This window comes from Gambusia affinis, linkage group LG04 (assembly GCF_019740435.1).
Source record: "Gambusia affinis linkage group LG04, SWU_Gaff_1.0, whole genome shotgun sequence".
NCBI lineage: Eukaryota > Metazoa > Chordata > Actinopteri > Cyprinodontiformes > Poeciliidae > Gambusia > Gambusia affinis.
The window spans coordinates 12,215,738-12,233,439 of NC_057871.1; the positions used below are offsets into that span (position 1 = coordinate 12,215,738).

General features: G+C 37.4%; 2 protein-coding genes across 3 annotated transcripts in view; one reads left to right on the forward strand and one right to left on the reverse strand.

Annotated features, from left to right (window-relative positions):
• stx8 (syntaxin 8) overlaps positions 1–11,087 on the forward strand; it is a 32,396-nt gene extending 21,309 nt beyond the window's left edge. Inside the window, exons 7-8 of the mRNA XM_044114001.1 lie at positions 2,889–2,990; positions 10,420–11,087. Coding sequence (XP_043969936.1) covers positions 2,889–2,990; positions 10,420–10,484 — 167 coding nt within the window. The 3' untranslated portion in view covers positions 10,485–11,087. The remainder of the gene's footprint in view (positions 1–2,888; positions 2,991–10,419) is intronic.
• A 518-nt stretch (positions 11,088–11,605) lies between these two features.
• Positions 11,606–17,702, reverse strand: part of ntn1a (netrin 1a) — a 74,536-nt gene continuing 68,439 nt past the window's right edge. For both annotated transcript variants that reach the window (XM_044115110.1, XM_044115109.1), the window contains one exon: positions 11,606–15,220. In XM_044115110.1, the coding sequence (XP_043971045.1) occupies positions 14,892–15,220 (329 nt within the window). In that variant the 3' untranslated portion in view covers positions 11,606–14,891. The remainder of the gene's footprint in view (positions 15,221–17,702) is intronic.

Here is a 17,702-nt window from a genome sequence, read left to right on the forward strand (position 1 = left end):
TGACAGAAGCCACTGGAGGAGTGGGCTGTCTATGGAGCCATTTTGCAGAACTTGGCTGAGAAAGGCATTGGATGTAGGAATGCATTAATTGGTAATGCATGAGTAATAAGGGAATGATAGACAGGAGAATGTTTACATTTTCTTATGTAAATCAAACAAAATAAATGTCCCAGTTGTGTTAATAACTTTAAAACAGGTTGTCATTCATGTTATTTGATCAATATTGGCACTTTGGTTTGGGCTGTTTCTGCTGTGTGCATATAAAAATGCCTCATAAATAATCAGCTGTTGTTTTGTTTACAACAGTGTGTTGAGTAATTAGTCCCCGGGCCAAATCAGAAAGCTGATTTTTAAGTTGCACATGCAGTAAATATAATTATGAAAAGGCACAGTTTACTTCTTTCAGAGCAAATGAAATCAACTCATTGTTTTTCTTCGTTTACGTTCAGTCACTGTTCAGAGTCGAAGCGGGACATTCTTTAGAGACTGCGCCTTAATTTATTTTATTTCAGCTGATATCCTGAACGCGTCTTCAGATGGCAGATCCAAACCTGAGCCAGAAGCTGTCATATGTGAAAGAGAGAGTTGTAACTGGAAACTGAGAATTATGTTGTTAGACATAGCATAATAATATCCTGAACTGAAAGGCTGTTTATATGAAAAACCAGTAAGTGGTTTTTCATCCTTGCTGAAATAAATAGCATGTTTCATTTCAGCTACAGCTAGAGACTGACTCACATCTCTTGTGAATTTAAGTTATTCATCATTGAATCGAGATGCTACGGTTTGGCCAAAACTGAATCAGGAAACTTGGCGCCCACTCAGTATCAGCTTCCTTTATGACTAGTTGGAGTGGCATGCAGCACAAATGGCTCCATATCTACACCCTTTCCCTGACAGTAAAGGAAGAGGTTTCCTCAGTCTAAATTGCTGCCTGATGCTTACATGATGAGGTGGGAGTCTCCAGAGACACAACATACCGCAGTCTCACATCTCCAGTCTCCCCAACTCCCTCGTATTCCGGCACTGCCACATGTTTCACTTTATTTTTTCCACATTTGTGCCTCTTAATTATGCCATATCAGTCAAAACACAAAATATCTTGTGTAATAGGGATGACTTATGTTTGGACAAATGTTCTGCAAAGGGATGAAAAAAGAAAATGCTGGAAACAGCTTTGGGCTACATAACTGGGAAATCAGTCATGTCGCCCAAATTTTAAGGAACAATAAAACCTTGAATCATGCAGATTTTACCATTAAACAGCAAAAAGTCTTTTTAAGTATATTTCCAATTAAATGCGACTGGTCATATTTTAATCTAAACTTTAATGTGACGCTACAAACAGCCAAGCTACATTGGGCTGAGATTTGTTTTTTCCTTGTCCTTTCAAGAAAATTGGCGCTATAAAATACTTGCTAAGACCAATATTGCTCCAGCAGGAGGCGATAATGTCAAAATCAGCTACATCAAAATTCAGAAGTAGATTCTACAATGCCAGGTTGTCTCAGACATCGGGGCTTAGATGAGGAAATTACATCATATCAGAGCTGAGTAGGTCAAGGTGAAATTCGGAAAATAAGGGGATTTATTGATTGTTGTAGTGCTAACTACTTTACTAATAAAACCCAATAAGGGTATTTCTCTCGTCTTTATGTGTTCAAATTGTAAAAGGACATTTTCACAAATAGAAGTCATACATTACTTGTTTAATGAAATATAAATTGTCAGACATTTTAACATATATTATTTGGTACTCTGAAGTCAAGTGTACTGAGTTCTCCCTGAAGTTGTAACTCCAAATGTGAAGATGCTTGCCAAAAATGCCCAAGTTCAGTTTTCCAACATGGCTGCCGAGTATATAAAATGTAGTGGAAGTTGCAAGCAAAGAGCCTTTTACTATTATTAAATCATCATATATCATAATGAATAAACCACTAGTACTGGTTTTGCACAACCTTTGTTTATAAATAGGTTTGTCATGTGTTTGAACACACAAAATGGAGCAAAATACTTGGTTAGTGAGTTGTGTTACTAGTAGTTGTCACTGCATCAATTGGCAACTATAACTGGTTTCCAACTTGCTGCTAAAATTTGCACAACGTGGGTGTGTTGTCATTCCCAGATTTAAACTCTAACCTCTGGGGAAAAATCTAACACACCTCCAGCTCACACCTGCACATTTCTCTGCTTTAGAGGTGCAAATATTGATTGCTCTGCAACCTCCAACTTTCCCAGCCAAAATTCTGACTTCATTTGGAGTTCTTGTTGCATTCCTGACTGGAAGCTTGAAAAGTCCAACCTCTCTGTTTAAGTGGAGTCTTAAACTAAAGCAGTGTGGAGCAAATTATTTGTAGGACTTCTTCCAAAAATTTGTAGTTGATATTCTTTTTTTTATTTTTATTTTTTTAATCCTTTCATCCTTGTTATAGGAAGAACAAGGAAGAAAGCTCAAAGCCAAACCTTTCGAGCTTGGCTTGAAGTGTAATGAAATTAGAGTCACGACAAAACGAGACTGATGTGGATCTTTATATGTTTTTAGAAGTTTATTTTTAAAAAATTCTTCCCTTTAAGAAAATGTCTGTCTTCAAGTTCTCTGATTCATATGGAAATACTTCTGTTATTGCATTTTGTCACAAAAAAATCAGCAGGAGGTGCTGCCACAGAAAATTTGTTTTGTAAAATACTTCAAAGCAAAATGTAGCTTTATATTCAGAGTCCTGTATTTTCATCAAAGGACCAAGCATGCATTTAAAAATATTCCTGTTGTCCAACATGGAGAAATTTTTTATTTTTATTTTTTGTGAAAATTTAGCATCAGGAATAATTAAAAATTGCCATCGGGGAGTATAAATAATTTTCTTCTTCTTTTTCTGTCTTTGTCTCAGAAATCATTGACGACCTTGCACATCTCGTGGACAAAACAGACAGCAGGATTCGGAATGAGACACGGAGAGTGAAGCTGGTAGAGACCAAGTCGGCATCATGTGGTGAGCCTCACTTACATCCCTTCACAGGACCCTGGATAAAGATGTGTACCACTTTACCAAATGATACAAAATCACTGGTGTCGCAAATAGTTACACTTATAAATAGTGTCCAAGTTACACTTTATGAATTGATTTTTTTTCTTTTGTCTCGTTTTAAGTGTCTATGAGCCTTTATTTACCCACAGCTTCCTATTTCCCTGGGTAAATGACATGAGACAGCGGCCTATTTCTCTTTACTACTCCTCAAAATGGTAAAGACAAGAGAACATGCCATTAAAGTGAGGCAGATGCACGCTAATTTTCATAAGCCAACGAATGGCTACAAGAAAATAGCTCTGACTTTGCTTGAGCTATTTTTAAAAAAGATATGCACATCAATGTGTTAGATGAGCTTGTATTTAGCTTAACTAAATACAAGTTAGTCTGTAATTAAAAATTGTTCTTTACATTCACTCCTTACCCAATTTAACTGCAAAAAAGTTTTACAAAAATGTCAGCTTCTATATGAGCAAAGCTGGTAGGGACAAAATCCAAAAGATTTGCTGGTGTGATTCTCCAGGTTTTCATTGTTGTGGGAATAATATAATGTATGCCACACTGTTCAGATGTTGATTCGTAAATAAATTATTTTCTTCATAATAATGCCCAAATTTGGGTTGGTCTGTCACATAAAATCCATTGATGTTTGTTGTTGCTACAAGATAAAACATGGGTACCTGAGCAGAACACTGTAGCTGTACAGACAAAAATGTGACCAATTAGTTAAGCTAGTGGTGGCGGGCTGTTGTTTAGTTGGCCGAAAGCAGAAAGCATGTTGGGTGATGAACCTGAGAACATGGAGATGATGAGATCAGGCCTTGGCGCATGTTGTTGCTGGATGGTGAGCTCTGCTTGTCACGCCTCCTAACATGCTGCAGGCATTTAAAGGAGATGTCTTGATGAATCCCACAAAGTCACACATCAGGTCATGTCATCAACTTCTTTAAAACTCTACATGTTGTAGGGCTGAGGAGTTTTCTGAAAAAAGTTTTGTAAAGGCCTTTTGGCCTCTCTACCATAGATCACATTTGTTTTATCATTTTCACAAAGAGCCTTTGTGTTTTTTTTGAAAGAGAAATGCCTTTCAGAGGGAAATGGCTGTGATAGTTAGCTGACGAACACCAACCTTTGGAGTAGGCAGTCTCAGCAAAGCTCTTGTTTTCTTTTTTCGTCTTGTGAAATGCTAGTTTCTGTTGCCCTGGCTGAGGCTGCATTGTTTGGAGCCGGCTAACGGTCTGTCGCAGACAGAAACAGAGCTCGCGAAGGGAAGGTCAGCCTGCAGAATTCCTCTTTTTGTTGCTTGTGTCCCCATGGTGGCTGAGTATTGGTTTGTTTGACAATCCCAGAGATCCGTCTGTTGTTTGGTTCAACATGTTTCTTTTTGTTTTCCCATCTACTGCCATCTTTCTGTTCTGTTTGAGGTCGGAGAATATTTATGGCTCTAGTTTGTGCAAGTTTAGTATGTTTAGGTACGGTTCTGTGAAAATATTAGGACAATATATGGAAAACATGTATAACATATTGGAAGTTATACTAAGGGCAAGTGTGACTCACTGGGAGGAGAGTCATCTTTTGATTAGAAGACTTGATTTCAGCTTCCTGCTCCAGTACAGGTTGATGTGCCCTTGAGCAAGGCACTTAACCCATTTTTTACTAAATTTAAAGTAAAATTAAAAGGGTCTTTCTTTCATTCTTAATAATTTTTCCTTCCTGAACAGTCTAGTCTACAGTCTTAATTTTTGGTTTTTCAAAGTTATCCATCTACTTGCAAATCATTGGAGTGTGTATGAATGTGTGGTGTTAAAGGGTTTTAAGTGGTCAGTATGACCAGATAAAGCTTAATCTGTTTACCGTGTTAAAATAAGTTTTAATAGCTCTGAAAAATTCAAGTCATATAATCCAAAAAATAAAAAATAAAAACATTCTAAAAGTCATTTGAGGCTCCAAAATAACTTGAAATCAGCCATTCTTCTGTCTAAAAAGTTGTCCCAGCAGGTTTACCCTTAAAGCAGACAACAAGATCCTAAAGGAAGTCTTCAAAGTCCCTAAAATGTTGCTGTTGTAAAGTTCTTACAGAATCCACAGGAGCTGTACAAGCTGAAATAGTACAAGTTGAACTTTAATGAAAGATGTACAGCTTATTAGGACAGGTATTCACATTATTTGGCCCTAGGAGCAGGGGACATGTTTGCTGTGGACCAAACGCAGCATTTAAGGCTCTATTTAAGATAACTGTGGGACACAGAGGTGGAGGTGTCATGGTTTGGGGATGTGACTAGAATCCACCATGAGTCCTAGATGAGGTCATAAGTAATAATACAGAATTAACCTGAAGCAGAACTTAATCTTAGAACATAATAGTAATAATAGTGACTAAAAACTTAGTAGAAAATTGACTGTCTGAGGAGTAAAAAAACGAAAAAAGCCCAGATCATGATTTCATGCCAACGCTGTGGTGTGACTTGAAACACATCCCAGGTTGAGCAATGAAGAAGTAAAGGCTTCTTGAGGAAGCCCGGGTTTTTTCAAACCTTTCCATGTGATCTCTGTATGTTGGTATTGCATTTATGTTTTATGCTGTTTTTCTGTATTTAAAAAGTATACATGCACATGTCTGCTGCAGTTGTGGGTTTTATGCCGCTTGCCTTCGGGGATGGAAAATTCCCCTTCTGATCCTCTTCATTCTCACCTCTACGCCTTCGCTCATTCATCTCTGTCGTCCCTCTGTTCACCACCTCAGTTGTTTGACACTCATGTCTGTGTTAAGCAAAGAAAGAAGTGAAAATACTGCATGCCACAGATTGTTCGAAGGGCTTTCCCTCTTTTGCTCCAGCAGTGTGTTTATAATTCCCTAGCTTTAAGGCTTTATTTATTTTTAAAAGCTCTGTTCGTCCAAAGGCACTGTTTGATATTATGTCTGACGCGTCCCTGCAAAGGTAGGATAGTCAGGCTATGACAGCAGAGCATGCTTAGCATTGCTGTTGCTCACCGTAAATGCTTTAGTAGTTTTGCTGCTCTAACCGTGTAATGATGCTCATCATCTTTTAAGTCAGGAATCAATTTTATGGCCATATTTCCTCTTGCAGAAATTTCTTCCCTAAAACAATCATTTTACTTTGATACGTTCAGAAATTGACATTAATATATTTTGGTTTCTTCTTATTACTTTTTTTTCTTTAGAGCATACTTGGCAATTTCAATTTCTAATATGGTAAACAGTACCATGTTAGTACAAAGCAGTATAAATCAACCTTCAGGAAATTCTAGCATAGTGAATTAAATGTTAAAAAGATTCAACTATTACTGTTATTAATTAATAAGAGATTGAAAAAATAATTAAGATATGTTCATGCAGTAATTTAGGGCTAAGGAAAAACAATAAAGGTGTGGAATCCTAACCTCAGAGTTTAGAGGTGACGTAGGTGTTGGGGATTTGTTTAGAAAGTATTTATTTTAGTTGGTAGAGTCTTAACTTTGACTTGTGAAAGGCTTGAGACTTGATTTGGAAGAAATGACTTGTGATCTGTGTTACAAAAACCAGATATGCTTCAAATCTCTGATTGTTGTACCTGCTAATTTTCTTTCAGCTGAAGGTCAGGAATAAATATCACAGACATTTGTCTTGTCATAAATTGATCTGCTAACACGTTTCACCAAACAGCAGTGGTTTGAGAAACGACTATAGATACTTTACATGCTTCTGTTTCATCCTGCAATTGGTTTTGATTCAAAACCAACAACAAAAAAACTTCTGATTCTAGAGCCAGAGATGTTTACATCAAGTCTTTTGAACATAGGTCTATGTTAATTTTGATGTCATTTTTGACTTTTCTTCTTTTTTCTTTTTTGCAACACAAGTGCAGCTTGAATCAGAGTCTCAAAATGAATATGATGCTATCTTTAAGTAACAAAACTTCCTTCAAAACACAAAACCCAATTGTTTTTCTACAGACATTTCAAGCACAGATCTACTCCTGTTATAATTGAATGAACTGAATATGCAGTCATTACTACTTCTGTCAGCTTTGGCAGAAACTAAGAAGTGTTTTTTAGTTTAGTTTGGATTAGTGTGTCAGATTAGTCTGTAGGACTACAGGGTCTGTTGTAGTGCAATGTGAGTTAGAAGATCCTCAACACACAGCATCACTTCATGATAACTCCAATTGACTTAGCTAATCCCCAGCTTGTAGAGAGCCACTTCAGCAGCCCTATAAAACCCAGAGGCGACTTGAATCCCAACTATGTTACACACTCAGTACTACGGGAGATTTCCAAGGAAACCTTCCCCGAGTATTGCTGTGATTTGGATTACTTTAACTACAACTGCAGCACTAATGTTTGTGTTGATTTAATTGTCTCCTAACATTTGTGTTATTTCTTATGCATGTCAGGATGTGTCGGTGGAGAAAAAAAGAAGCAATAATATTTAAATGTTTAAGTTGTTTTATAATCTTGATTAAGTTTTCACACCGGTGATGTTTTTATGTAAGTGAGATTCTTTCATAGTTTAGCCTACTTGTGAAATACTGGATGGACTAGTTTAGTTTCTACCTGACTATGCAATAGTTTAGGCTTGGTATTAAGTTAAAGTGAGGCTTAATGAAGTAATTAATGAAGTAATGGCATCCAAGCTGCTCTTTTTATATATATATATATATATATATATATATATATATATATATATATATATATATTTATGCTTCTACTCTTTTTTTTTTTTTTTTTTTTTTTTTTTTTTTTTTTTTTTTTACTATTTAAAGGAAGTTCCTTAGAAGGTACCAGAGTGACCAGTGTCTTCTATGGTCATATGGAGCAGAGAAGACATTCATTTCTACACCTCCTCTATCTGTTGCTGCACACTGTCGACAGGCTGGCTGAAAAACATCCACTATAGCTGCTTTTTGGTTTATTCCAAATGTTATCCACAGAAATTTTTGAAAATGAGCCCTAAAAGCTACATGAGCATCTGTTTAAAACAAGTCGTTGGTAAATTTAATACAGTTTGCAGAAAACTCCGAAACAGAAGATCCTTGACTTAAATATCTGTTGATTTGCATGTGTCAGAGAAAATATGGATAATTTAAGAACTTTTATTGATACACCATCTTTTTCTTAATGCCCTATGAATGAACAAAGAATTAAAAAAAAACTCATTAACGTTTTTGTCTGTTCCAGCTTTGTTTCCAGCAACACCCCCATGTTAATCTTAACAGAAAGTATGCCCCCTTCCTTTAGGGGTCATGGTCGCCTTTTGTGGTCCAAAAGGTCTTTGAACTCTGAGCGGGTAGGCAGCTTCAGGGGAGGAGGGTTGTCTCTGTATGGTCAGGACTCTCACCAATTATCATTTTCTTTCTGTGATTTGTTTTACTGATGCGTCTGAAAATTGCTAAGATGGGATGAACCCAGACTTGTTCCTGCAGGACTCCTGGGTGGTCAGTCTGTCAGCAGACACCAACCAACTCCCTCAGTGGGACTGTCACAGCACCGCCCTAATCTATCGGGGATGCCAGGCCCAATATTGTCATGAGACCCCCGGGGTCCCTCTGAGGGCGAGGAGGGCCATGTTTAGTTGCCAGGGCAGACAGTGACGGTGCAAGGACAAAAGAAGGGTGGGGTCACTTTGGGTGTCAACTGTGGCTTTATGAGTGACTATTATGTGAAGTTGAAGAGTGTGAGAGCCTAGCTCCACAGTAATGCATGCATAGCTTGCAAAGCTCATTCCTTAATGCTGTTGTTGCTATGGATTGAGAGGTGGAGTTTCTGTCAGATGTTGGATCAGGATCAATAAAATTCTTAAGCCTGAATCCAATAAGCATTGGGTTTTGCTTGCATATCATTTACATGCAAACAAGGATAATTTCAGTAAATTCTGATGTGTATTTTGCTTTTAGCTGGAGGCGTTTAAAGAGTCATCACAAATGTCGAAGCAAATGTTTCTGCTTTGACATTTACATTTAGCTCACATATGTTGGGGATTAGTGGGGAGAGGTGTTGTCATCCGGCGATAACGCCTAACATGCATGTCTTGTGTGAACACCTTCCACTCAAACAGAATGAAAACACAAAATGCTGGAGTGATTTCCTACATATGGAAAAACAACAAAACATAAGCCCTCCATGTTTTACTTTACTTTAAAAAACTAAATAAGTAAGGCAACTTGCAGTCGAACAATAAGACTTTCAAAGCCATCTGGACCCCCTTTAACCATAGTTTATCCTGCATGGCTTAAACCTTGCCTTGACTTTTCACCTGTGGGACAAACAGCCAATTAGGCAGCAGAGGGGGGAGTGGGAGTAAAATGCTCAAGAATGAGAGAAATGTAACACTAAAAAAATGGTTGGGTGAAATACCAACCACATGCTGCAGAACGTTGGGCAGTTTGAGTGAGACAGCTGTGATCAGTACTTCAGCACCACAGTAAAAGTCACATAAAAAGGCGACATCAATGCAACCTTGCTATAGATTTGTTGGCTTTTATCTGTCCAAAATTGTCATAAGGTCCCACAAACTTATTTAAGTTAGGCTTGAGGTTTGGGCTTTGACTGAGCCTCTGCAACCTCTGTGTAAAGTGTAAAGTTTGTGTTGCTGATGACTAACTTGGAGCCAAGCTTCAGCTCATGTATGGCTCTATGATACTTTGCAGGAATTATTTTTGACATCTGATCTAACAACAAGTTTTTAGCTGAAGTTTCAAAAATCTTCTCAACTTTAAACAGACTTTTATTTTTATTTTTTCAAGAAATCACTGTATTGGAATTGGATGCTACTTTCAGATGGAGCAAATGTTGAGTTAAAAAGTCTCATTTTACACACGTACACCCCTCATAAATATCCGGCCGTCTCCTGCAAATTTAAAACTCAAAATGTTTGTATTTTAATAACTGGCATGAGGACGCCGGTGTCCCCATTGACCTCTTGACTACAGTGTAAATGGCACACTGAAAGCACTGCGTATTGGAGAACGTCAAACTTTCCAACTCTGGTGTCTGTTTTTTGTTTGTAATAAAAGAATCTGTGCTGAATCTGTGCCCAAATGTGACAGTATTTGGGGTGGCAGTTAAAGGGTTAAGAGAAATTAACATATTTTAAGGAGACTCTGGATCAGTTTTCAAATAGTTGGTGTAAATGAAATGTTTCATTGGACAAAAAAAAAAACAATAAAAATGTTGGTATTTCAGCTAAAGAGGTTAGTTTCAAATCCTAATGATAATTCCTAGTTAAGTTTCAAGAGATTCGGCGATGATCGGGCGATCATCCTGATCTCCTCATTGTATCTGGGTTGATATGAGATAATTTCAGTTTTGATGCCTTTGGTAATCAACAGAGGTTTGTTGCCTTCTCTTACTGCCTTAATCTCATCCTTCTCTGTTTTTCCTTTTGCCCGCTCAGGGATGCTGGTGGTGATCGTGCTGCTGCTCATAGCCATCGTTGTGATCGCTGTGTGGCCCGTGTAGCTGATGGCGGCGGTGGACCAGTTTAAATCACAGATGCTCACTGAAATACTGTCTTTGGTCTTCTGTTTATTCTCTCCTTCTGATCACTGGAAACTATCCAACTAAAAGAATGTGAAATAAAGTTTCCTTCATTTAGCAGCACAAATGCCTGTTTTTTATACTGTGGGCCTAAGAGGCGTGAGGACGTTTCCTTTTCTGTCCTGTAAATATTGTGTGAAATCATCTTTAACTGTAGTGAACATAATGTTTGAATCATTGCATCCACTGATCATCTGGATGTTAAATTATTTGGCAGATTGAGAACTATATTTTTTAATATAATTTGGTCCAAACAGCAGGACCTCCTGCAGGTCTACAGTCTTTCTGTGGCTGGACTCAGGTTTACTTCAGGTACAGTAACCTTCCATTAATCACATTCACATTTATTTACTCGTGCATTGCTGTAGCAGCTGTAATGATATAAGTTTGCTAGGACTTTCTAATGTTTATCAGACAGACTGTAGCCAGAACTAACAACTCGACTGTGTTACTAACACGCCTCTGTTACTTCCTGTTAAATCAGCTCTGCTTGTAATATCTAATAAATGACATTTTCAGTTAATAGTCCCTTGATACCAGTCTGTGTGCCTTCATGTCAGAGACTCGTCATGCTACTCTGGAGTACTGGAGGGTTTGGTAATGTGATATTTTGTTGGAGTGGGCTGCTGACATAATTTCTGCACACACGAACTACATCTTCATTCTACAGTGCCTAAAAAAATATGCAGACTCATTCACATCCTGTCACATTATAATGCAAACGATAACATAGTTTGTGGGGATTTTAGTTGATATACCAGCACCAAATAGCCGTGAAGTAGAAGCAAAAGTCTGAAAAAGTCTGTATTCATCCACTTCTATAACAACTCAGGAGACGCCTAAGTTGTAAATATGATCCACATAATGTAATGTTAGTGCAAGTACAGCTGTTGTAGAGCAAATTGCAACATGGTGGGTTGTGGGGAATCTTAAATCAGGATTAGATTATAAAACAATATGCCAAACTATGAACATTTTGTTATTTTTTATGCGTAATCAGCAAAATGGAGAAATAAAGAAAACACAGCAAATAAGACAAATAATCTGTCAATGTAACAAGTTTATTTCAACTGATAATCTGAATTTAGTTCTACCAAGTTTGTGTTCAGTAGTTATTTTCCTTCTTTAATGTCAACAATCTAAACAACCACATACAGGTAATAAAAAAAATAATAAAATTGAAAAGACAAAATCCACAATGTCTTGTGTCATTAAATATATTCATATATAATAACCATAATATATTAGTAGGCATTGTAAAACAACATTGCTAAACGTCTGCAATGGTGACAAGAACATTTACAATTCATAGTATGAACACAAAGCAATGCTTTGATGTGTTTATGGCGTTTCATCAGGGGGGCTTGTCAAACCATTGCTCTACAGACTGCTGGAAAAAGTACAGCATGAGGCTACAGAGATCCGAGAAGTCTGATTAGAGGTTAAAATTCATCAGCTGACAATAAAACTAGAATATTTACCAATGAAAGGCAGGAGTATGTAAATATGCTCCACGTTCATGAACAGCACTGAATCTTTAGAGCTTTACGAGCATGATCATTTGAATACAAATCAAACACTACATGTATAGTTATATCACAATGTCAGTCATCTGTTTGTCAGGCGTCTATTGCAGTCAAACCTCTGTTATTAACACCATGGCTTTATAAGGATGAATAAGGCTCTGTTATACTAGATCTCCTCTGTCGCTCAAATATAACTGAATCTCAGTTAATTCAGAAAACCCCATTTTTGTATGTGTGATGCTCTTACACTTTGCAGTGTAAGAGCATCATCAGAAGGAATCATGCAGATTTTGATTTCTCTGTTGTTCTACAACTACTGTATAATTGTATTGTAAACCATATGAGCTGCTACTCAAACTCGTTCTACATGTGTGCTCATCTTTCTCCCTTCTCATTGAGAAATATCACAGCATCTATTTGAGAGCATGGCAAATATATTTCTGCATATTTTGCCATGCATCCTGAAAAACGTTCAACTTCCTTCGATCTCTCAGAAGGCAGATTAGGTGCAATTTGGAGGTGTGCATGCTAGCAGAGAGCAAGTAGCGACCTGTAAACGTTAGCATTTGTAGTCCGCTGTGAGCGGGGCCTAATTAAACTTCACTGACGAGGTTATGCATGTGATTTTGAGAGGCAAGAAACTGTTTATTCCTGGGTTTGTCTGTTGATGTTGTCTTTCAAAGATCAATGCATTAATTATTTATGTTTTACATAACCTGAGCGCTGCGACTTTCTTCCTCTCAAGAATAGTGAAATGTGTACAAACAGATAAGCAAAGTGGTATCAACAGGAAGGTGATTGCGACCCATTCCACCTTGTGCAAAATGTTGAAGTGAATGGACTTTGTCCTTATTGTCAATGTGCATTCTTGCATTGATGTCTGCAAAAACAGTAATAATCTGAGATCTGATAATGAAGAAAACATTGCAAATGAAAGTGGAGATAAATAATGTTATCCTCTTACTAAAGGTCCTGTATAGAATGTATATATGCATCATGAGGTACGAAGATAATCCTTTTGTGGTTTCAATTTTCCTGCTTTTTGTATCTTTGTTCCTGTAGTTAGTTACTTTTCTACTTCTTTTAAACTAATTAATGTAAGTTTTAATAATCTGCTGTCAGCAGTAGAGTATTTATGAGTTTGCAAAACATCTGAACCCATACAAATGTGACATGTAGTACTGTTTGCTTTTTGCTGTTTACTGTCTTCTTTATAGCAAAGAAGAAGTATGCACCTGCAATTAAGTATTTTTCACTTTCTAAACTGCATCATCATATTTTGTTGCAAAACAAAGACTGTATCCATGTCCCATATTCTTTATTTTGTTATCTTTACTGTTTCAAAAAATATTTTAAGATCTGATGTAAAAACTCATGTAAAACTGTGAGTGGCCTCTGGTCGATAAGCTATTTGAAAAAGCAAGTCTTCTTTAAAAGCCAGTAACGAAAATAAACTGATAAGAGATGAAGTGCATCAACAGCAACTCTTCAAATATGAATTAAAATACAAAAGTACCTTAAAGGAGTAGTTCAGGACTTTTCAAGGATGTGCCAATGTTTTCGAACAAATGCATATATATAGATGGGGAACATAAAACATCGTTGGGATCAGGGCCTAAACATCCTTAGGTGTCCAGAGAGAGTGAACGCCTCACTCTCAGCTTTCACTCTCAGGACGCTGAGTGTGAGGCGTTCTCTGATTCAATATCAATGTGTGACCTCACAAATGCACTTTTCAAAGAATGGTAATAAAATCTCCTAAACTGACGAGGCTTCAGAGAGAAGCTCAAGCTGTTATAGTTACAAATGTTGGACCATCTTATGAAACTCTGAAGAAGAAGTCCACATGTATACAAAGACAGATAAGAACATCTTTAAGCAACATACAGTGGCTTAGTTTAAATTTTTGATGATTATTTGAGATGCTCTGACATATTGTCTGCTTAGAACCTATCAACAGAATCTCACTTGAAAAATCGTGAATTATTCCTTTAGCAGCCACCTAAGTGAGTTGACTGTTCTCAAATAAGAAGGGTGAGTATGTACTCTTAGCATAACACACCATAGCATTTACGATTTAAGATGTGTAGTTGAGGAGTTTTTATAAATAAAAACTAAACTCTGTCCCTGTTCCTCTTCTTCCACTTGCATATTCTTAATCTTAGGACTCACGAAAAAGAAAACGGAGAGATTTATGATTGTTTAAACTGCAAATATTTCTGACTCAGAGCACACAAAAGACAACTACATGTATGTTGGTTTGACATAGCAACAGTAGCTTTCACAGCACGTACCTCAGATAAACGACAGCTTTCCATGAAACCAGTTCAGTTCTCTGTGAAAAATACAGTTAAAAAAAACAATACATGCAGAGGCAATATTGCAGCTGTAATTGTCTTTTTGTCATTTGCACCAGCGTAGGATGTCCATAAAAAATTGAGCATTCAATACAGGGTTTTCATACTAGAGTAAAGAAAACAAACACAAATAATGTTATATACTGGTAATAGGTGCAAATTTGCCAAATCCACAAGAGAGACGAATCTCAGGGTAAAATAAACCATGAAACCAAATCTGCAAAGTGACCTCCTTCAACAAAAGTTCACTAGAAAATACAAATCATCCTAAATAATTCTCTTCATGCTTCTACACAATAAGCAGCGATATAAACAGTATCCTGTGTCCAGGGTCCTCTGTCTCTCTCTGAGCTCACTTTCTCTCGTTTTTTTTCTTCTTTTTTTTTTCTGAGAACCTGTTGAGGATTCCTCTTCGTTCTCCAGCTCCCTCTCTGCTTGCTCCCCACCTATGGCTTCTTGCACTTTCCTTTCTTCTCACGCTGCTGGAACTTTCTCAGTCTGCGTGCCCACGTGTCCCTCCACTGGATGACCAGGCTTCCTTTGTCCGCCACCACTCCGGTCTGACCGGGGGAGTCCTCGTCGTTCCCTAGCAGCAGGTACTTCTTCCCGGGCTTGATCTTGGGACACTTGCAGGCCACGTCTTTGGCACGGACCCATAAGAACTGATCTCCCCTGCGGATGCGGCTTTCCCCCTGCTTGTAGACGGATATGATGTTGACGGTAAATTTCCACCACTCGCCAGCTTTGTCTGCCTTCAGGATGTGCACCTGGACAGCTGCAATGTGATATTGGAGGACAAAGCATTCTTGGTTAACGTCAAATCGATTTTACAGCTTTCAACACATGCACAACATATTTCTGTTTACTTATAATTCAGGCTGGGGCCTCTTGTGATTTTTATAAAGCCTTGAAGCTACTTACCAATACATTACAAAAAGAAGCCTGTTGACGGAAAATAAATCTGCTGTAAGAGTAGACTGCAAAAAACACAAAAACTAACAAAGTACTTTGGTCTAGCTTCAAGAGCAAATTTCTAAATGCACTTGAAATAAGACAAATGAACTTACAAGTAACTTTTCTGCAGGATGTAGGAGCTTGTTTTCAGTAAATAATTCCTTAATATTGTACTTTATAATTCCATATAAAGTACTATTTCCATTGGCAGATTATTTCAGTTGTTACAGGAAAAATGTCTTGTTATAAGTGAATTCATCTGCCGATGGAACAAGAAATTTTTCATCAATATCAAGGAATTATTTGCTTAAAACAAGCCTCTATATTTTGCAGAAAAGTTACTTGTAAGCCAGTTTTCTTATTTCAATTGTACTAACATATTTGCACTAGAAATTAGAGCGCAATTACTTGGTGAAAAAAAGATTTCAAAAAGATTTAGTGATTTTGCAGTGTACATGCGGTCACAGTATGTACAATAAATAACGGTGAACTACACTAAAGCAAATATGATCCTCTTTCAAAAATGGACATTTTAGTTTACGTTCTTCTCTTAAACCAAGTGAAAAAGCCAGGTATGCAGCCCAGCTATCATATACAGCTCCACATGCACTTTGTCTATTATACTGACACAGCAGTGTGACCAGTAATGGGATTAGGAGGCAAGAGACGGCTATTAGAGACGTTAGCTGAGCAGACACTCAGGGATATTACGTGAGGAATGAAAGGATGTGGCCCTCAGGGAGCAGATAGACGCTCATGGATCCTACGCCAGAATGTATCAATATGTATTATATTGACCAGATCTCTATTAAGTTCCATTAAGCTTCTCCTATAATTATGAGGAAGTTTTAAAGATGAACAATCATGTGATGAGGTCACTGCTTTCACCTTCAGCATTAAAGGGAAATCCGAGCACAGTGCAGGATTTGAATCTACAATCTCCAATCAGTGATCTAAAACTGCACATTTTCTTATTTTTAAAAAAATCTGAAACCTTCTTTAATATCACACTCTGAATATAAGAATTAGATATAATATTTTCTGAGCAAGAACTTTAATTTTTAGACTACCTGAGGAGCCCTATAAGCAGGAGAGGCCCTCTAGTCCAAAACAACATTGTGTTGGTACGAGGACCGATCCCACGTTTTGGCTCAGGGTTTCCAGTCAAAGCATTTTTAACATATATAATTCAATATAGTCCAATTATATTGAGTTATATTCAATACAACACAATCATATTGAATTATAGTAAAATGTGTTGCCGGTCTAAATATCAATGAGTCACATCAAAACAGACTAAACATCCTAACTTTAACCTTGCACTTGCCTTGCTCAACATGAAAATATCACCAGCAGGGCCAAGATATACGCTTTTTCAAGACTGTGTCTGAAAGTGTTGAGTCTGATATATTATATTATAAGCTTAATAAATTACTGGTGATATTGAGGTCATCCGTATTTGTACAGTAACATTTTTTGCATTCATTTCCCTATTCAGAAGCTAATAGGCTGGGTTTGAGCATGGCTTCAATCGGCTTGTTGTCTGAAAATGTCATGCTCTAATTTCCTAAAGCTCTCTCTCTTTTTTAGGCTAAACTCCAGCATTTTATGAAATCATATCAAAGAAAATTGTGTGTATCCTTTATTTAGCTCTATATGTAAAACAGGGAGCTATGTATTTCCTATTTTTAAGTTTAGTTTTTAGTTTGCATTTAATTCTCAAGTTACGGGTGATCTGAGGGTGAGCCATGCATGTCATTGTGTCCACCAGATCATCTTTGCATTAGGTCAACAGCTACTGGGGAGACTGGAGTGGATAAACTGGTTATAGCCGGGGTTCTGCTGAGATCAGACATTTCAACCCTTATCTTGCACCCCACGGTAGCTTGTAATGCTTTCCATGGGCCCGGACACAAAGCATCGCAGCATGGTCTTCTGGCACAGCATGGAGCTCCAGCTCCCTGCTGATCTTTTTAAAACACTCCAAAGCTTTTCTTCTTCGGAGACAAATTCAGTACATCCACACTGAGTTTGACTTCTGCTCAGATTTCCTTAATTTTATGTGACAATTACTTCACAAGGATTTTGTTCCTCTCCTGAATCACATTTGAGTACGTTTTTGTAAGCTACTATAGCGTGCATTTCAAACCTAGATTGCGCTAGTAAAGGCAAAGCAAATGACTGAATCTGCAGCAAAGTCTGTGACCTAAATTTGATTAAGAATCTGTGGAACATCTTATTCACAGATGCTCTAGGTCCAGTCTGACTCAGCTTCAGCTGAGTCACAAAGAAGAGTTTCTGTA